This window comes from Oncorhynchus tshawytscha, unplaced genomic scaffold, assembly GCF_018296145.1.
Source record: "Oncorhynchus tshawytscha isolate Ot180627B unplaced genomic scaffold, Otsh_v2.0 Un_contig_4718_pilon_pilon, whole genome shotgun sequence".
NCBI lineage: Eukaryota > Metazoa > Chordata > Actinopteri > Salmoniformes > Salmonidae > Oncorhynchus > Oncorhynchus tshawytscha.
This window is the reverse complement of record NW_024609507.1, coordinates 170,793-193,191: the sequence shown is the minus strand read 5'-3', so window position 1 is coordinate 193,191 and position 22,399 is coordinate 170,793. Positions and strand designations below refer to the sequence as shown.

At 42.9% G+C, this 22,399-nt stretch overlaps 1 protein-coding gene across 1 annotated transcript in view; it reads left to right on the top strand.

Annotated features, from left to right (window-relative positions):
- Positions 1-6,505: 6,505 nt before the first annotated feature.
- The window catches only part of LOC112241702 (protein FAM13B-like), a gene marked incomplete at its 5' end in the record, with an annotated part of 28,885 nt that continues 12,991 nt past the window's right edge, over positions 6,506-22,399 (top strand). Inside the window, 4 exons of the mRNA XM_042315613.1 lie at positions 6,506-6,683; positions 12,711-12,912; positions 16,758-16,889; positions 18,099-18,185. Of these exons, the coding sequence (XP_042171547.1) occupies positions 6,506-6,683; positions 12,711-12,912; positions 16,758-16,889; positions 18,099-18,185 (599 nt within the window). The remainder of the gene's footprint in view (positions 6,684-12,710; positions 12,913-16,757; positions 16,890-18,098; positions 18,186-22,399) is intronic.

Sequence of the window (22,399 nt, the reverse complement as noted above, 5' to 3'; positions counted from 1 at the left end):
TCTGCACAACGCATCACCGGGGGCAAACTACCTGCCCTCCAGGACACCTACACCACCCGATGTTACAGGAAGGCCATAAAGATCATCAAGGACAACAACCACCCGAGCCACTGCCTGTTCACCCCACTATCATCCAGAATGCGAGATCAGTACAGGTGCATCAAAGCAGGGACCGAGAGACTGAAATACAGCTTCTATCTCAAGGCCATCAGACTGTTAAACAGCCACCACTAACATTGAGTGGCTGCTGCCAACACACTGACTCAACTCCAGCCACTTTAATAATGAGAATTGATGGGAAATTATGTAAAATATATCACTAGCCACTTTAAACAATGCTACCTAATATAATGTTTATATGCCCTACATTATTCATCTCATATGTATACGTATATACTGTACTCTATATCATCTACTGCATCTTTATGTAATACATGTATCACTAGCCACTTTAACTATGCCACTTTGTTTACATACTCATCTCATATGTATATACTGTACTCGATACCATCTACTGTATCTTGCCTATGCTGCTCTGTACCATCACTCATTCATATATCTTTATGCACATATTCTTTATCCCCTTACACTTGTGTGTATAAGACAGTAGTTTTGGAATTGTTAGTTAGATTACTTGTTGGTTATTACTGTATTGTCGGAACTAGAAGCACAAGCATTTCGCTACACTCGCATTAACATCTGCTAACCATGTGTATGTGACAGATAAAATTAGATTTGATTTGATTTAGTATATGGGGCTTTGGTGACAAAACAGATGGCACTGTGATAGACTGCATCCAATTTATTGAGTAGGGTATTGGAGGCTATTTTGTATACGACATCGCCAAAGTCAATGATTGGAAAGGATGGTCAGTTTTACAAGGGTATGTTTGGCAGCATGAGTGAAGGATGCTTTGTTGCGAAATAGGAAGCCAATTCTAGATTTAACTTTGGATTGGAGATGTTTGATGTGAGTCTGGAAGGAGAGTTTACAGTCTAACCAGACACCTAGGTATTTGTAGTTGTCCACATATTCTAAGTCAGAACCGTCCAGAGTAGTGATGTTGGACGGGCGGGCAGGTGCAGGCAGTGATCGGTTGAAGAGCATGCATTTAGTTTTACTTGTATTTAAGAGCAATTGGAGGCCACGGAAGGAGAGTGGTATGGCATTGAAGCTCGTCTGGAGGGTTGTAAACACAGTATCCAGAAGGGCCAGAAGTATACAGAATGGTGTCGTCTGCGTAGAGGTGGATCAGAGACTCACCAGCAGCAAGAGCGACATCATTGATGTATACAGAGAAGAGAGTCGGTCCAGGAATTGAACCCTGTGGCACCCCCCATAGACTGCCAGAGGCCCGGACAACAGGCCCTCCGATTTGACACACTGAACTCTATTAGAGAAGTAGTTGGTGAACCAGGCGAGCAATCATTTGAGAAACCAAGGCTATCGAGTCTGCCGATGAGGATGTGGTGATTGACAGAGTCGAAAGCATTGCCCAGGTCAATGAATACGGCTGCACAGTATTGCTTCTTATCGATGGCTGTTAAGATATCGTTTAGGACCTTGAGCGTGGCTGAGGTGCACCCATGACCAGCTCTGAAACCAGATTGCATAGCGGAGAAGGTATGGTGGGATTCGAAATGGTAGGTAATCTGTTTGTTGACTTGGCTTTTGAGGACCTTAGAAAGACAGGGGGTAGGATAGATATAGGTCTGTAGCAGTTTGGGTCAAGTGTCCCCCCCTTTGAAGAGGGGGATGACCACAGCTGCTTTCCAATCTTTGGGAATCTCAGATGACATGAAAGAGAGTATGAACAGGCTAGTAATAGAGGTTGCAAAAATTTCGACAGATAATTTTAGAAAGAAAGGGTCCAGATTGTCTAGCCCGGCTGATTTGTAGGGGTTCAGATTTTGCAGCTCTTTCAGAACATCAGCTGACTGGATTTGGGAGAAGGCGAAATATGGAAGGCTTGGGCGAATTGCTGTGGGGTGTGCAGTGCTGTTGACCGGGGTTGGGGTAGCCAGGTGGAAAGCATGGCCAGCCGTAGAAAAATGCTTATTGAAATTCTCAATTATAGTGGATTTATCAGTGGTGACAGTGTTTCCTATCCTCAGTGCAGTGGGCAGCTGGGAGGAGGTTTTCTTATTCTCCATGGACTTTACAGTGTCCCAGAACTTTTTGAGTTTGTGTTGCAGGAAGCAAATTTCTGCTTGAAAAAGCTAGCTTTGGCTTTTCTAACTGCCTGTGTATATTGGTTTCTAGCTTCCCTGAAAAGTTGCATATCACGGGGCTGTTCAATGCTAATGCAGAACGCCATAGGATACCAGGATACCCCGGCCAGGTCGATTAGAAAGGCCTGCTCGCTGAAGTGTTTCAGGGAGCGTTTGACAGTGATGAGTGGAGGTTGTTTGACCGCTGACCCATTACAGATGCAGGCAATGAGGCAGTGATCGCTGAGATCTTGGTTTAAAACAGCAGAGGTGTATTTAGAGGGTAAGTTGGTTAGGATGATATCTATGAGGGTGCCCGTGTTTACGGCTTTGGGGTGGTACCTGGTAGGTTCATTGATAATTTGTGTGAGATTGAGGGCTTCAAGCTTAGATTGTAGGATGGCTAGGTTGTTAAGCATGTTCCAGTTTAGGTTGCCTAGCAGCACGAGGTTTGAAGATAGATGGGGGGCAATCAGTTCACATATGGTGTCCAGAGCACAGCTGGGGCAACGATGAGAGACTTGTTTTTAGAGAGGTGGATTTTTAAAAGTAGAAGTTCAAATTTTTTGGGTACAGACCTGAATAGTAGGACAGAACGCCGCAGGCTATCTTTAAAGTAGATTGCAACACCGCCCCCTTTGGCCGTTCTATCTTGTCTGAAAATGTTGTAGTTAGGGATGGAGATTTCAGAATTTTTGGTGGTCTTCCTTAAGCCAGGATACAGAGACGGCTAGAACATCCGGGTTGGCAGAGTGGGCTAAAGCAGTGAATAAAACAAACTTAGGGAGGAGGCTTACAATGTTTTCATGCATGAAACCGCTATTACGGTTACAGAAGTCATCAAAAGAGAGCGCCTGGGGAATAGGAGTGGAGCTAGGCACTGCAGGGCCTGGATTCACCTCTACAACACCAGATGAACATAGGAGGAGTAGGATAAGGGTATGGCTAAAAGCTATGAGAATTGGTCTTCTAGAACGTCTGGGACAGAGAGTAAAAGGAGGTTTCTGGAGGTGATAAACTAGCTTCAAGGTATAATGTACAGACAAAGATAGGATGTAAATACAGTGGAGGTAAACCTAGGTATTGAATGATGATGATGAGAGATATTGTCTCTAGAAACATCATTGAAACCAGGTGATGTCATCGCATGTGTCATGTGTGGGTGGTGGAACTGAAATGTTGGATAAGGTATAATGAGCAGGGCTAGAGGCTCTACAGTGAAATAAGCCAATAAACACTAATCAGAACAGCAATGGACAAGGCATATTGACATTAAGGAGAGGCAAGCTTAGTCGAGTGATCATAAGGGTCCAGTGAGTAGTGAGGTTGGTTGGGGTAACGGCGATTCAGACAGCTAGCCGGGCCATCGGTAGCAAGCTAGCATAGGATGGAGGTTTGTTTTTAGCCACCTTGTGCGTTTCCGTCGGTAGATTAGTGGGGTTCCGTGTGGTAGAGGGGATCAATCCAAATGGCAAAATAGATAGTGACCCAAGAAAAATTGTCCGATAGACCTATTCAGATAGCAGCCAATAAGACAGCTAACGATTAGCGGGCCACAGATGGGCGTTCAGGTAACGTCTCGACGGAGGGCCCAGTTGGATAACTCCCTCGGGCAGATAACGTCGGTAGTCCAGTCATGAAGGCTCGGTGGGGCTCCGCATCGGCAGTAAAACCGGTCCGGATAGGTGATTGTAGCCCAGGAGTGGCTGATGGAACTCTTCAGCTGGCTAGCTCTGGAATAATTGATGTTTGCTCCGGGATCGACGTAAGCCAATAGTCACACGGTTAGCCGCTATCTAGCTGCGAGATCCAGGTGTAAATGTCCAGAGCTTGCGGTTGAAATCCGGGGATATGGAGAGTTGTACAAAACTGGCGATAGCTTTTCGAGCTAAAGGATAGCTGATGACCACAAACCGTGGTTAGCTGAATACTAACGTTAGCCAGTAAACTGGCTAGCTTCTGGTTAGCTTCTGGCTAGCTTCTATTGTGGATTTCAGATTTGAGGTAAATAATACTTTTTTTTTAAATTGGTGAGGCAGGTTGCAGGAGATTGTTTTGAAGTTGAGTTTTTGGAAATATTTAAAAGATATGCGAAGAAAGATGTAAATATATATACACGGGACACGACAAGACGAGGACAAAGGATGCCTGACTGCTATGCCATCTTGGTATTTAATGACAAAACAATGAATGACAAAAAGATGGGGTAGATGCATTGGCCAATAGATGCATCCTCATCGGAATGATAGAACGATAGATACGACAGTAAGATGGAAAACATTTGGACAGGACACACGGATCTATTTTATGCCCCCCAGAGAGGTGGAGGGTGATCTGAATGTTCCTGCTCTCTGTGTGTGTCATGTGTGTTGTTGGAATGGCCACAGATGATGCATCATGGGTGCCAGGAAACCCATCTAAAAACCCAGTGTGGGTTGGCTGACATTTTACTGCCCTGGCAGGTAATGTCACCCATTAGCAGATTGCAATGTTCGACGCGACCGCATGTGACAGGTTTGCCACTTGAGGGACTTTTCTGCTACGTGACTGCCATGGCAACGATAAAGCAATTACAATATTCTGGATTGTGATGAATTTTATTGTGAACATTCAGTTTATGGTTGGTCAATATGAACTATTTAGCCTCAATCTCAAGCTTCCTCTCTTTGTCAGGCTGAAATTCTTTGATATTGTTTATCTGGTTACTGATGATATGTCTTACCTTGGAGAAATGAAAGGAAATATGCGAAGTGGTCACTATCATAGACACCAATAGAGACATGTTAGTGATAGCGGTCACTAGTCTGAGATTAGGGTCAGTCTATTTTGTTGTGTGGTAGAAAATGACAGTGGATCAACTGAGTAACTCTATGGTCATATAATACCCAGGAACAAGCCTGTGTCTGGGTGGTCTTGGCATAGTGAAGGGCTGACGTCTCCATCTGATCCCACTTCACCTCTCCACACTCACATGCACGCAAGGGAGCGTACACACACACACACACACACACACACACACACACACACACACACACACACACACACACACACACACACACACACACACACACACACACACATCATATCATCTCTGAACTTCACCTCACCAGACATGCAACAGCTGTGAGTGCTCTCAGAGCTCCTGATTCCCTCCTGCTGTGTACACACACACACACACACACACACACACACACACACACACACACACACACACACACACACGCCTTACTCAAGACCAGTAGGTATGTCCCTGTATCCACCCCTGACCCCAATATGAATCCTGACTGGCATCATTATGTTTTCACTGCCTTTTTCATTGTAATGTTTTATTTAACCTTTATTTATCTAGGCAAGTCAGTTAAGAACAAATTCTTATTTACAATGACAGCCTACCCCGGCCAAACCCTAGTCCGGGCGGTGCTGGGCCAATTGTGCGCCACTCTATGGGACTCCAATCACGGCCGTTTGTGATACATCCTGTAATCGAATTTGGGTCTGTAGTGACGCCTCTAGCACTGAGATGCAGTGCCTTAGTCCGCTGCGCCACTCGGCTAAGGTATTGATGCTAAGGTATTACCAGCATCGTGGTCATAGATTATACATTTAGAGCAGGTGTGTGCGTCATTCTCTTTCAAATATCAATGTGCGTCTAGGGTGTTAGTAGGGCTTATTTTCAATTGGACACACTTGACCTTAAGCCGAAAGGCCACGACTCTCAGAACCCAAAACCAAAGCTTGTGTGTGTACTTGTTTTGTCAGTCATGATAGACTAATTATTATTTACAGATTATAAAGTAGGTCATGTGAGCTAAGGTATTATTAAAAAACATGATCATGCCAATGCATTGGTATCTGGGTTAATAATCGTATTTTCTCCTTCTCATCAACAAAGTGGAGCATCGCTTCAATTGTTTTTAATTCGCTTTTAATTGTTGCATCACTTTTAATTGTTGATCATGTTGTTTCTACATGTTTGTGGTTTCCTTCTAGGTGTGCAGCTGTTCAACCAAAGCACAACACAGTCTCTCCCCTCTCTAATAATGTCTAGAATAGAATACAATTACCTGAGTTAGCAGTCGCTCTTATACAGAGCAATTAACAGGGGCAATTGGGGTTAAGTGCCTTGTTCAATGGCACATTGGCAGATTTTCCCCCTAGTTGGCTCTGCGATTCAAACCAGCGACCTTTCGGTTACAATGCTAAATTACCTGCTGCCATGAATTGAACAGAACAGCTTTATTTTCCCCAGAGTGAACTAGTTTTTAAATGGGTCTTCCTTTGTATTTCCCTCCAGAGTCCAGTGAGGATGGTTTCTGCTCAGACCTGAGGGTCTTACTCCGCCAGTTGCCAGATGTCCACTACAGCCTCCTACAGTACCTCTGTCTCTTCCTCACCCAGGTGGACCAGCGCCACAGGGAGAACCTCATGACCGCTCTCAATCTGGCAACTGTCTTCGGCCCCAATGTCTTCCAGTAAGTTTTGCAGCCCGTCTCTGGGATTGATGTTAGTGGGTCATTGAGTTAGTGGCATAACACACTTAGGTTGCCATGTTGGTCCAATGTCTTCCAGTAAGTTTTGCAGCCCGTCTCTGGGATTGATGTTAGTGGGTCAGTGAGTTAGTGGCATAACACACTTAGGTTGCCATGTTGGTCCAATGTCTTCCAGTAAGTTTTGCAGCCCGTCTCTGGGATTGATGTTAGTGGGTCAGTGAGTTAGTGGCATAACACACTTAGGTTGCCATGTTGGTCCAATGTCTTCCAGTGTGTTTTATTACATGTTCATGGGATTTTGGGATGGGTGTTAGTTGGGCATGGGTTTAATAAGACAGAGGGGTTGCAAGGTGGGTCTAAATGGCAGGTGACTGTCATTATGTCTAAGGCCTTGTTAAAGCCAGTTTATGGTATATGTGTTACGAGTCATGCATGATGTTATGGAGGAAAATGGTTTGACAGAGCGTTAGTGCTATGTCGTTTTAAAAACATACACAGAAACGGTTCAAAATCAAATCAAGTGTTATTTGTCACGTACACAGTTTGTACAGCAGGTATAAAAGGTGCAGTGAAATGGTTGTGTGCTAGCTACCAAAACATTGCAGTACTATAATTAAGCAATAAGGCCCGAGGGGGTGTGGTATATGGCCAATATACCACGGATAACCACTGTTCTTAAGCGCGATGCAATGCAGAGTGCCTGGATACAGCCCTTAGTTACCAACGTAATTAGAGCAGTAAAAATAAATGTTTCGTCATACCCGTGGTGTACGGTCTGTTATAAACTGGGTGGTTCGAGCCCTGAATGCTGATTGGCTGACAGCCGTGGTATATCAGATCGTATATTTACTGCTCTAATTACGTTGGTAACCAGTTTATAATAGCAATAACGCACCTCAACAGTTTGTGCTATATGGCCGATATACCACAGCTAAGGGCTGTGTCCGGGCACTCCGCAATACGTCGTGCCTAAGAACAGCCCTTAGCCGTGGTACATTGGCCATATAACACACCCCCTCGTGCCTTATTGCTTAAATATACCACGGTTGTCAGCCAATCAGCATTCAGGGCTCAAACCACCCAGTTTATAATCAATAATATTTTTTTTATAGAATAGTAGTTTTTGTATTTTATTTGGATCCCCATTAGTTCCTGCCAATCAGCAGCTACTCTTCCTGGGGTCCACATAGTAATATCCTGGTATGTACTCAATAGGATATACAGAATAGATCATGTATGTGCTATGTCAAGTATGACTATTTACCATATAAAGTGGATAATGTGCTGGTTGCGCAGTTGACTAAATAGTATATTATAGAACAGCAGTGTTGTGCTTGTGTGTAAGGGTTGGCTGTGTGGAGAGTCCGTGCAAATAGTCTCTACAATGCAAATAGTCTCTAAGGTGTAAATAGTCTGTTCATAGTTTGATTCGTGATTGATTCATTTAAATTGTTCCATATAATAATTGTTCTATAAGACAAAACACGCCTGTATAAAATAAGAAGATATAACAGAGCGGGTCCTGAGAACTCCAGCAACCTCCAATGAGTTGTCCTGACTTCCTCACGTCTCCACTCCAACAACATTGTTTGATCCCTTGCTATTTACCACCTGCTGTTTTAAAGGGTAGAACGTTCCTTAACGAGCGTATTAAAACCTGCTTGGATGTTGATTTATTCTTGGAGCATATCGTTATCCCGCCTGAGATGTGTGTGTGTGTGTGTGTGTGAGTGAGTGAGAGAGATTAGGCTCTTGTGGCCTGCCTGCCTGTCTATAACAGTCTTTGAATAACACACACATACAGTAGCTATCTCTATGTACCGGGACATCTTGGCTGACTTGCCTAAATAGTTGGAATCAGGTTGATTGATTGATGTTTTGTGTTTCCATCAACATTGTCCTATTCTAAACCTGTGTTGATATGTGTTGCCATGTGAAAGAGTAGGTGGGAGAAAGGGAGAGAGCTTAGGCACACGCTGTTGCACACTTTCCTGGCTCATCCTCTGTCTCTCAATCATCTCTCTATCTCCCTCCTCCTCCATCTTCTCTGTCTATCTCACACAAGCCTATGCGTGTGAGCTCACAAACACACACACACACAGTCTTGTACAACTAACCTTGTGGGGACACATTATTCAGTCCCATTCATAATCCAATTTTCCCTAAACCGTACCCTTAACCTAACTCGAAAACGTTAACCCTAAACCTAACCCTAGCTCCTAACCCTGAAACTAATTCTAACCTTAACCCTAAACCCCCTAAAAATTGCATTGACCTTGTTTGGACCAACAAAATGTCTCCATTTGGTCAAATCTTTGTTTGTTTACTATTCTTGTGGGGTCTTCTGGGCCCCACAAGAATAGTTAAACACGTCCACACACACACACATACACTCCATCTCTAACCAACATGGAGGGCTGTAGGCTTAACATGCCATTAATGTTGTGGTGATAGAAACCTCACCACGTGCACTCAGAAAGGGCTCATACATTTCTCCTTTACTGTTCACATTCTCTTCCACTTCTACCGGCATCCCTTTGAGTGGTACTGGCACTACTTGAGAGGTACTAAAAGGAAACTCATCCCTGCCTGTAAATTCCACTGACAGGGTTTCAGAGGTGCTTGGTGAATATTATTTGAAGTCAGACTTTCTAACACAGAAGTTAAACAAAAAAAGTCAACAGTAACAATATTGTTTGGATCATTCCGATTTCCGTGAGTCGGTGGTAAGACTTTCAGTGGTCTGATACGTATCACACACCTTAAAGACTCTACTGCCCTCTCTGTCCAATCTGTCGTGCATCGTTATTAGTGGGCGTTCCCAGTCATCCATGTCCTTGGCCCATGCCTTCCTGCCCGCATTGCTTATAAACGGTGTCTGAAGACACACAGACCAAAGTGTTCTGTCTCCTGTTCTCACAGTCCCATCCCATTTGGCTTGCGCCGTGATCGAGGGCACTATGTTCCACCCCTGCCCGCTTTCTTGCCCACCTGATTGGCAACCATATCTTATAATAACCCCTGGTGTCTGTGCCAGGGAATCCGTCTCTGATGGCACATCGTCTCACTATCACTGGAGGGACTGTACAAAACATAGAGTTGGAAAGAGGGCACGCACCCTATCTTTGCCATTATTACGTCCACAATGGTGCTGTCCACTAAAATAGGTTTTGTGGCAACTGTGCCCTCTATCGAACTCTATGGTACAGTAACAGGACCAGGAAGTGAACAGAGGAGGCTGGTGGGAGGAGCTATAGGATGACGGGCTCATTGTAATGGCTGGAATGGAATAAATGTAACAGAGGTTTCCATATGTTTGATGTGTTTGATTCTATTCAATTGATTGTATTCCAGGTATTACAATGAACCAGTCCTCCTATAGCTCCTCCCACCAGCCTCCTGTGGAAGTGACATACCTCAGCTGGGGCCTTAGACTGTACACCATGTCCTCAGTTTGTTCCCTCCATCAACCAATCAGAGAGGGGTATAATTAGGCCCAGAGCCCAGGCCATGTAGGCATGTCAAACAGCTGTTCAGGAAGAACTCAGTGACATGATCTGGTATCAAGTGCTACTGGATTGTCCTGACTTGGCCTGACATGGTACTGGAATGTGCCCTACTCCAGAGGAGGCTGGTGGGAGGAGCTATAGCAGGACGGGCTCATTTTAATGGCTGGAATGGAATTAATGGTACGGAGTAAAACGTGGTTGCCATATGTTTGATGTGAAACCATTCCGCCCGATTCCGATTACCACGAGCACTTCCTCCCCAATTAAGGTGGCACCAACCTCCTGTGCCCTACTCATCGAGATCCACTATAATATTACTGTCTTCTATTTAATGATGTGGCATCATGTTATCCGCCGTAAGAGCTGTAGATAAGGGCTGTAGATAAGCACTTTGTCGATGGACTGTTGTGTTATTGTGCTATGATGTGAAAGCTGTTGTGGTGCTTGTGTTTTCCTTGAACCATGTTGTCCTTGTTGACCTTGTTTTGTGTCAAACGGCACCTGCAGAAATTATGTATTGTAGCTTTTGATGCCCTTTGTCATGGCAGGGAAGGTGTTGTATTGCAGCAAATAGGGGTGGAGCTTGAATGATAAGTACCCTGTGACCCTATGTCTGTCAGTCAAACACCTACAGTGGCTTGTGAAAGTATTCACTCTCCTTGGCATTTTTTTATTTTGTTGCCTTACAACCTGGAATTAAAATAGATTTTGGGGGGATTTGTATCATTTGATTTACACAACATGCCTACCACTTTGAAGATGCAAAATATTTGTTATTGTGAAACCAACAAGAACTAAGACAAAAAAAACAGAACTTGAGCGTGCATAACTATTCACCCCCCCAAATCAATACTTTGTAGAGCCAACTTTTGCACCAATTACAGCTGCAAGTGCCTTGGGGTATGTCTCTATACACTTGGCACATCTAGCCACTGGGATTTTTGCCCATTCTTCAAGGCAAAACTGCTCCAGCTCCTTCAAGTTGGATGGGTTCCGCTGGTGTACAGCAATCTTTAAGTCATACCACAGATTCTCAATTAGATTGAGGTCTGAGCTTTGACTAGGCCATTCCAAGACATTTAAATGTTTCCCCTTAAACCACTCGAGTGTTGCTTTAGCACTATGCTTAGGGTCATTGTCCTGCTGGAAGGTGAACCTCCGTCCCAGTCTCAAATCTCTGGAAGACTGAAACAGGTTTCCCTCAAAAATTTCCCTGTATTTAGCGCCACCCATCATTCCTTCAATTCTGACCAGTTTCCCAGTCCCTGCCAATGAAAAACATCCCCTCAGGGTGATGGGAGGTAATTGGGTTTGCGCCAGACATAGTGTTTTCCTTGATGGCCAAAAATCTCAATTTTAGTCTCATCTGACCAGAGTACCATCTTCCATATGTTTGGGGAGTCTCCTACATGCCTTTTTTGCGAACACCAAACGTGTTTGCTTATTTTTTCTTTAAGCAATTTTCTGGCCACTCTTCCGTAAAGCCCAGCTCTGTGGAGTGTACGGCTTAAAGTGGTCCTATGGACAGATACTCTAATCTCCGCTCAGGGTTATCTTTGGTCTCGTTGTTGCCTCTCTGATTAATACCCTGCTTGCCTGGTCCGTGAGTTTAGGTGGACGCCCCTCTCTTGGCAGGTTTGTTGTGGTGTCAAATTCTTTCCTTTTTTTATATTGGATTTAATGGTGCCCTGTGGGATGTTCAAAGTTTCTGGTATTTTTTTATAACACAACCCTGATCTGTACTTCTCCACAACTTTGTCCCTGACCTGTTTGGAGAGCCCCTTGGTCTGAAAGACTCTGGGGCCTTTCAGAACAGACGTGTGTGTATATATACTGAGATCATGTGACAGATCGTGTGACACTTAGATTGCACACAGGTGGACTTTATTTCATTAATTATGTGACTTCTAATTGGTTGCACCAGATCTTATTTAGGGGCTTCATAGTGAAGTCGGTGAATACATATGCAGGCACCACTTTTCTGTTTTAAATTTTTTGTAATTCTTTTGAAACAAGTTATTTTTTTCATTTCTCTTCACAAATGTGAACTATTTTGTGTATGTCCATTACATGAAATCCAAATAAAAATATATTTAAATTACAGATTGTAATGCAACAAAATAGGAAAAACGCCAAAGGGGATGAATACTTTTGCAAGGCACTGTAGCTAAACTAAAGATGGTGGATAAATGAAGAAAATGTATTCAGGTCGTTTACCATTGGAAAATAACGGTCAGTTCCGGTCTACTTAACTGGGCGTCTCTCCCCTAGAAACCAATGCAATAATATCTGGGTCTAGTCTACTTAGTTCATTGACTTTCATTGAACCAGAAAAAAACAGTGAGTGGGGTGTCTCGCTTCCTCTTCTGTCTCTGGCTAAACTACCACCCCAAGAGTTCCATTCCTTTTGTCAATGTTGCTACAATATTGTACTTATGAAAGTGACAATTTGTATCATTATATGCCATCTCTAATCTTCTCTGTTTGTCTCTGTCATCAGTGTGTCCTCTGGGTTCGATGGGATCCAGGAGCAGAACATCTGTAATAAGATCATGGCAAAGCTGATCCAGAACTACAGCAGCATATTCAACAACAACCACCAAGATGACGACCATAAAGAAGAGCACTGTGTCTTCAATAGAGATGGAGACAGAGGAGAATACATACAGGAATCTCCACCCTCTAACATCATCATTGTTAAAGTGAGTTACTGGTATTTTACATGTATTTTACACAAATGTTCATACTGATCTGGGCTGGTTTGGTCTTCCCTGTCTATTCCCTATGTGGGCTCTGGTCAAAAGTAGTGCACTATGTAGGGCATAGGGTGCCGTTTCAGAATTTATGTTGGGGGTACGTTTTGTTTACCTGCGAGTGATGTTATACCCGTCTTTGAATTGATTTGGCTTGACGCAATCTCAGTCACGACTCTTCCAAGGGAACATCTTTGTTTTGATGTTCTGTTCTTGCTATCGGTCCATATTTAATAAGTCTAGACTACCCTTTGATGTGTCTCAAGCGCTTGAGGAGAAGAGATAGTTGAGGAGAAGAGAATCATATATAATGGGAATACACATACAGGCACAAGAAGATGCATCAAGCTGTCAAATATATTTATTTACCTGCTTTAAGAATCATTATTTTTGGTTGAAAATTCACAAAACTTTAAGGATTTAAAAATATAATTATTTCCCAATTGTCATCCTGACTTGGGCCTGTGCCCTTAGTGTCAGAAAGGGCCAATATTGGTCAGTGTAGAAAAGGTCGCTGGCGAGTTTGACCTGTTACAGTATACCCCTAATGCCGTTTTAACTACAGTATCAGTCAAAGGTTTGGACACACCTACTCATTCAAGGGTTTTTATTTATTTTTACTATTTTCTACATTGTAGAATAATAGTGAAGACATGAAAACTCTGAAATAACACATATGAATCATGTAGTAACCAAAAAAGTGTTAAACAAATCAAAATATATTTTAGATTCTTCAAAGTAGCCATCCTTTGCCTTGATGACAGCTTTGCACACTCTTGGCATTCTCTCAACCAGTTTCATCTGGAATGCTTTTCCAACAGTCTTGAAGGAGTTCCCACATATGCTGAGCACTTTTTGGCTTCGCATGTGCTGAGCATTTGATTTCCTTCACTCTGCAGTCCAACTCATCCCAAACCATCTCAATTGGGTTGAGGTCGGTTGATTGTGGAGGCCAGGTCAAACCAGATGTGATGGCGTATCACTGCAGAATGCTGTGGTAGCCGTGCTGGTTAAGTATGCCTTGAATTCTAAATAAATCACAGACAGTGTCACCAGCAGAGCACCCCCACACCATCACACCTCCTCCATTCTTCACGGTGGGAACCACACATGCGGAGATCATCCGTTCACCTACTCTGTGTCTCACCAAATCACGGCGGTTGGAACCAAAAATCTCCAATTTGGACTCGTCAGACCAAAGGACAGATTTCCAACGGTCTAATGTCTCTTGCTCGTGTTTCTTGGCCCAAGCAAGTCTCTTCTTCTTATTGGTGTCCTTTAGTAGTGGTTTCTTTGCAGCAATTTGACCATGAAGGCCTGATTCACGCAGACTCCGCTGAACAGTTGATGTTGAGATGTGTCTGTTACTTGAACTCTGTGAAGCATTTATTTGGGCTGCAATCTGAGGTGCTGTTAACTTTAATGAACTGTTCCTCTGCAGCAGAGGTAACTCTGTTTTCCTTTCCTGTGGCGGTCCTCATGAGAGCCAGTTTCATCACAGCGCTTGATGGTTTTTGCGACTGCACTTGAAGAAATTTTCCTGATTGACTGACCTTCATGTCTTTTAAAGTAATGATGACCACTGCGCCACTTGTTTCTCTTTGCTTATTTGAGCTGTTCTTGCCATAATATGGACTTGGTCTTTTACCAAATAGGGCTATCTTCTGCATACCACCCCTACCTTGTCACAACACAACTGACTGGCTCAAGCGCATTAAGAAGGAAAGAAATTCTCTCCCGGGTGGTGCAGTGGTTAAGGGCGCTGTACTGCAGCGCCAGCTGTGCCACCAGAGACTCTGGGTTCGCGCCCAGGCTCTGTCGCGACCGGGAGGTCCGTGGGGTGACGCACAATTGGCCTAGTGTCGTCCGGGTTAGGGAGGGCTTGGCCGGTAGGGATATCCTTGTCTCATCACGCACCAGCGACTCCTGTGGCGGGCCGGGCGCAGTGCGCGCTAACCAAGGTTGCCAGGTGCACGGTGTTTCCTCCGACACATTGGTGCGGCTGGCTTCCGGGTTGGATGCGCGCTGTGTTAAGAAGCAGTGCGGCTTGGTTGGGTTGTGTATCGGAGGACGCATGACTTTCAACCTTCGTCTCTCCCGAGCCCGAACGGGAGTTGTAGCGATGAGACAAGATAGTAGCTATCACGAAATTGGGGAGAAAAAAAGGGGTAAAGTTCACACACACAAAAAAGGAAAGAAATTCCACAAAATAACTTTTAACCAGGCACACCTGTTAATTGAAATGCATTCCAGGTGACTACTTATGAAGCTGGTTGAGAGAATGCAACGCTGTTATCAAGGCAAAGGGTGGCTACTTTGAAGATTCTCAAATATAATATATTTTTATTTGTTTAACACTTTTTTTAGTTACTATGTGATTCCATGTGTTATTTAATAGTTGTGATGTCTTCACTATTATTCTACAATGTAGAAAATAGTAAAAATAAAGAAAAACCCTTCAATGACTAGATGTCCAAACTTTTGACTGGTACTGTACAAGGGTCTGGTTACTCGACTAACACTGTTACCCCAGACATACTGTACATGACTTCATAAATGCTTTATTTTTAGAGTATGTGTCAAACATACCTAAATTCCATGGAATAGCACTTTATCATGAGTTCCATTTTGAGTTTCTCAATCACTTTCTACATAAAGGACAAAGTGGTAATTTGGTCAGTCAGCCCTCAAAGGAAGTGATGAGTGTATGCATCTATGCATGTTGTGTGTGCGTGTGGTGGCCTCACATGAAGATATCTCTAGTCCTGTCCAGTGCTGTAAATGTCTGTAGCAGCCAGAGGCCTTAGGGGCCTCACAACACCCGAGACCCCAGTTGCCTGCTGACCTGTGGGATATCCCTCCGCCTGACCAGCTCCTATTGGGATCTCCTTACATGCAGGGCTACACCTCCTGAGGCTGCTTTTTGAACATTGACCTCCCACATGCCCCTCATTGCTTTTCTCCGCACGTAGCCATGGATACAGGTGCTCCTGTCCTCTTACTGTAAGAAAGAGAGGAGTGTGAGTTGACCATGGGGGTGTTTGAGTGGAGGGGTTTGGGTTAGGGTCAGACAGCACAGCACAATTTACCTGTCTCACTTGTTCTGGACACTTGTGAGGGAGGTAGAACACACTGTTGTGAGGGAGGTAGAACACACTGTTGTGAGGGAGGTAGAACACACTGTTGTGAGGGAGGTAGAACACACTGTTGTGAGGGAGGTAAGAACACCATGTTGTGAGGGAGGTAAGACACACTGTTGTGAGGGAGGTAAGACACACTGTTGTGAGGGAGGTAAGACACACTGTTGTGAGGGAGGTAAGACACACTGTTGTGAGGGAGGTAAAACACACTGTTGTGAGGGAGGTAAAACACACTGTTGTGAGGGAGGTAAAACACACTGTTGTGAGGGAGGTAAAACACACTGTTGTGAGGGAGGTAAAACACACACTGCTATGAGGATCACTCTGGGAACTCACCACTGCAAAATCATTGGGAATTTAAGTCAGAAGACATTTTTACATTGTCATATGATTTTCACTCTCCAATTCCTACCCTTGACCCCAACAGACATGTTAATCTAAAATCTGTTCTGGAATGTATAGCTGGCATGATATTTCACACCATTAGATGAGGCAATGGTGTACCTTCAATAACAAAAGGAATAAAAGTCTACAGTAACTCATTCTGCTCCTCTGGACCTGCCTCTCTGGACCTGCCTCTCTGGACCTGCCTCTCTATAGTGGTCAATAGGTGGATTGTGTGTGAAACTTTTTTTGTTGTTGTCTTTTTCCCAGGAGGCCAAGGAGACCCCGGTGAATAGGACAGATACTGAGTCACCGAAAACCCTCGGAACCACACCAATCACTCCCACACACACTCAAAAGACACCAAAAAAGACAGCTATTCCAGTTCCCAGAAAGAAAAAGGTGTGCGTGTGTGTTTTGTGTGTCCCTGCCTTGGAATAAAATGTTTAGGTATCTGTACGAGGAGTACGTGCTGCCTGCCTAGTGCATACTTGTTTTAGTTTGTGTGTGTGCACCTGCCATGGAACACAATGTTTAGGTATCTGTTCGAGGGGTACGTGCTGCCTGCCTAGTGCATACTTGTTTTAGTTTGTGTGTGTGCACCTGCCATGGAACACAATGTTTAGGTATCTGTACGAGGGGTACGTGCTGCCTGCCTAGTGCATACTTGTTTTAGTTTGTGTGTGTGCACCTGCCATGGAACACAATGTTTAGGTATCTGTATGAGGAGTACGTGCTGCCTGCCTAGTGCATACTTGTTTTAGTTTGTGTGTGTGCACCTGCCATGGAACACAATGTTTAGGTCACAGGAGGTTGGTGGCACCTTAATTGGGGAGGACGGGCTGGTGGTAATGGCTGGAGCGAAATAAGTGGAATGGTTTGATGCCATTCCATTGGCTCCGTTCCAGTCATTATTATGAGCCGTCCTCCCCTCAGCAGCCTCCACTGGTTTAGGTATGTGTTTGTGTCAGGATGAGAATGCAGGCTGTCTCCCTATGCCCAATGTACACATGTAGGATTCTCGGTGTTAACGTGCATGAACTACCACTCTTAGAATTCCCCAACAGTGTAGAATTCCCCTTACAGAGTACTTTTAACTAAGAATTCTTCAACAATGTAGAATTCCCCTTACAGAGTACTTTTAACTAAGAAATCCCCAACATGGTACTTTGAATACCAACAATGTGGTCACATGACAGTCAATTAGACATGGTTTTGAAAATAAACAGATTTCGTCACACCTACACATGCATGTGCAAGTCCCTGCATCATATTTTCATAGTGATATCAGCTGTGATACATGCTACTCCAAGGTCAACGCGTGAGGATACTACAGATATGGTATCCAATGTGTTGAAATGACTGATACACAGTGATCACTCATAGCTGTTTATTGCAGCAATCATCCTATATTCACAAAGTCCCATTGCATTTGATTGGGCTAATCCCAACCCATAGTTATATTGTTAGTAGCCCATGTATGAAAATGCCCCGTCAGTCACATGCGCTGGGATGTGACTTGATGCATAAACGATCATAAGTTATTGACAGAAAAATACATCATGTTACATGAATTCTATGATATGTACTTTGTCATTCCTCTGTTTCCAGGCTGCATCCAGCAGTCCACCAGATGACACGAAGTCATCAAAAGAACTATCCAATGACAATCCAATCATAACTCCAAGGAAACAGAAGGTACAGTGAATACATTCAAATATTGACTTGTTCTCTCTGAAAAACATTAACAATGGTTATTTGATTGCCTTTAGATTGCACTATCCTAAAATAGACATCCAATCCTTATAATTGCACCGTAACCATGGCAATACAGACATGTGTTATCGATTATATCTGATATATGGTGGGTTAGCTCTGGTTCAGAGTAGGATTGCTGATCAAGGGTCCCATCTGTCCATATAGTCTTATTCATTATGAGCTAAAAGGCCAAACTGATCCTAGATCAGCACTCCTACTCTAAGAGGCTTTGTGAATACGGGCTCTGATGCCATAAACTACCTAATGTTGTGGCTGTATTTGCATCTCCCCTAAACACACACTCACACACACACACACACACACACACGTCTGTACGCGCGTTATGCACATGCACAGTTTGATGACTTTGATAATCAATCAGAAATAACAATTGATTTTCTGGTGCATTTAGAAAGTTCAACTTAAATATGTGTTTTTGGGTATTTCAGAATATTTAGGCAAGTTAACTCCTTGATCCTGCTTTGTATTATACCCATCAAGGGTCAGTTGTGGGCAAGGCATTTTAGTGGGCCCCCTCCTGACGGTAGAAAGAAAAACGTGCATTTCAAAGTACATTTCCTACTCATCTTGCCATGGGGTGTAGAGAAAATGTTGCAGTTGTAAAGCAAGTGATCTGCAGTTGTAATCATTTTGCCATGACTTGTGATGTGAGAGTGACTAACAAAATCAATGGGGGCTCTGCGTGCCCGTTCGGTATTCGGCCATGATTAATACAAGTTTAGATAACTGACTAGACTAACTTAACAATCTAAAAATTGTTAGCTGATTGAGTGACTGACAAAACAAGAGAGAAACTGCTGATCCACAACCAAATTTCAAACTTGCATTCTTGTGTATTCTAACTCTCAACAGTAAGTTGAGACCCCAACTCATTTTTGTAAAGGTCGGGCCCCTAAGCGAACGCTTATGCCTGGAGCCGGCCCTGGTCTTGGGCTTCTGATAGTGATGGCTCTGATCAAGCCACTCGCTCACATGACTTGATTTGATAAGGGGAATCAGTGAGAGGAAGCCAGACGAGCCACAACACAACAACAATCAGGCTAATTCACAATAACACACAGGAGCTATGCAGACTATATGCCCTTCCTGCCCTCCCTGTGGCATTGTGATGCAGACAGCCGAATAGCCTTCACCAACCGACTTCCGTTCTTAGATATTTCATAAAGTTGTAACCCTGGACTTAGAATGGAATTAAATTCAAATTCTATTGTTGTGACTCATAGACCTACATACACTAGCTGAATGTATTGTTTGTCTAAGGCCATAAAAGAATGAGCAGAGTTAGCCCATAGGATATTCTTTAATATCCAGACAGAAGCCAGAGAAGAGATTGAGAAATGCTGATTGAGCTAACAATGGGTTTAGCGTAGCATGGTGTGATGAAAAATAAGACAAGTTATTGCTGATGAGGGACGTTTTTTGTTGTCGTATCCCTGGCAGAGTCCCCAGGACCCATGTTGCTCAGTTGGTAGAGCATGGCACTTGCAACGCCAGGGTAGTGGGTTCGATTCCCACGGGGGACCAGTATGAAAAAAGGATAAATGTATGCACGCACTACTGTAAGTTGCTCTGGATAAGAGCATCTGCTAAATGACTCAAATCTCATGTTAAATGAGTCTGTAAAATCACTGAGCCTGTGCATTAGGCTCATATTTAGCATCGCTAGCAGGATCTAATGTAGCGTACTACATTGTTGTTGCTCCTTGGTAATATTGTTGTTGACACACACGTTGGTTTTGTTTGTCTGTTCATTAGATTTTGAGCCATTTCAGGGAAGTTAGCTTTGATAGCGTTCCAGGAAATGTTAGAACGCCAGTTGACCTTTGAAATAATATGGCCCTGGATAAAACAAACGTGTTAATATCAATTGTAATTGAAATGATAACAGTAAATATAACAATTCAAGGGCATTTAGAATGGCGGGAACTCCCCTTTAGTTTCATGCTGATGGAAAATGAAGGGAATTTACCTTTTCATTTAATGTTGATGCGGTCACATAAAGCACATGACTTCCCACTACATAATAAATACAGTCACATAAAGCACATGACTTCCCACTACATAATAAATACAGTCACATAAAGCACATGACTTCCCACTACATAATAAATACAGTCACATAAAGCACATGACTTCCCACTACATAATAAATACAGTCACATAAAGCACATGACTTCCCACTACATAATAAATACAGTCACATAAAGCACATGACTTCATAATAAATACAGTCACTAAAGCATAATAAATACAGTCACATAAAGCACATGACTTCCCACTACATAATAAATACAGTCACATAAAGCACATGACTTCCCACTACATAATAAATACAGTCACATAAAGCACATGACTTCCCACTACATAATAAATACAGTCACATAAAGCACATGACTTCCCACTACATAATAAATACAGTCACATAAAGCACATAACTAAATAAATACAGTCACATAAAGCACATGACTTCCCACTACATAATAAATACAGTCACATAAAGCACTTCCCATGACTTAAAGCCAACTTCCCACTATAATAAATACAGTCACATAAAGCACATGACTTCCCACTACATAATAAATACAGTCACATAAAGCACATGACTTCCCACTACATAATAAATACAGTCACATAAAGCACATGACTTCCCACTACATAAGTCACATAAAGCACATGACTTCCCACTACATAAATAAATAAAGCAGACTCACATAAAAATACAGTCACATAAAGCACATGACTTCCCACTACATAATAAATACAGTAAAAGCACATGACTTCCCAACATAATAAATACAGTCACATAAAGCACATGACTTCCCTACAATAAATACAGTCACATAAAGCACATGAAATAATAAATCACATAAAGCACATGACATAAAGCACATGACTTCCCACTACATAATAAATACAGTCACATAAAGCACATGACTTCCCACTACATAATAAATACAGTCACATAAAGCACATGACTTCCCACTACATAATAAATACAGTCACATAAAGCACATGACTTCCCACTACATAATAAATACAGTCACATAAAGCACATGACTTCCCACTACATAATAAATACAGTCACATAAAGCACATGACTTCCCACTACATAATAAATACAGTCACATAAAGCACATGACTTCCCACTACATAATAAATACAGTCACATAAAGCACATGACTTCCCACTACATAATAAATACAGTCACATAAAGCACATGACTTCCCACTACATAATAAATACAGTCACATCCTGTAATTCACCATGGGGTTCCTTTATAAATGGCTTTCTATATAATCAATCAGTAATCTGCAGCCTAATAAAATCAATGCATGCTTATCAGGGATATTTACCCATGATGGCCTTGGATGACGGTGTTGTTTAAATATATAACCTAACAATATGGCGTGTAGATAACTTAGCTAGCTGGCTTGCTACTGGAGTTTGACTTTATGGTGGGAGGGGGAACTATAGTTGAAAAGCCATTGGTACGGTTCTTCTGCTGAGAGTCATTCAGATGTATGTATTGTGCAGTAAGCACACACTCACACACACACATTTGGGGCCTTAGTGTGGACACTAGTTTGGCATGTCTATATAAATCTGTTGTGTGCAACTGACAGGGGCTGTGACATATGGAATCGATGAATCGAATCTTAGTGTTTCCATTTAGCATAAATTAGGCTCAGTTTAGATATATTTATATCTCTGTAGAGCCTGGCTGTAAATTCAGCTTATCTGTCGAGGGTCTAGTGTTGGGAAACGTGAGATGAGTAATTGCCACCATTGGTCAGAGGGCCCTAAACATGTTTATGATGTAGTATATCTGACCCTGTTCACCTGTCGTTGTATGTACCACGTTACCCAACACAGTGAACACTCCTGTCGTGAGTGCAAATGACTTTCCCCATTTTAGCTGGGACTTTCTCAGCTAAAAAAAAAAAAGTCCATGGTGACATCATCATTCAACTGCTGTAGTCTATTTTGCTTGTGCTCTTATTTATATTTACATTTCAAAACATAAGCAAACATTCTGTTGTTATGGTAACAGCGGTATTGGAATTTTAATGTCACTCTTTCACGTAAATACCGGAGAAGGTGTTTTTGCTGCTGTAAACAATAGCTTGTGTTTT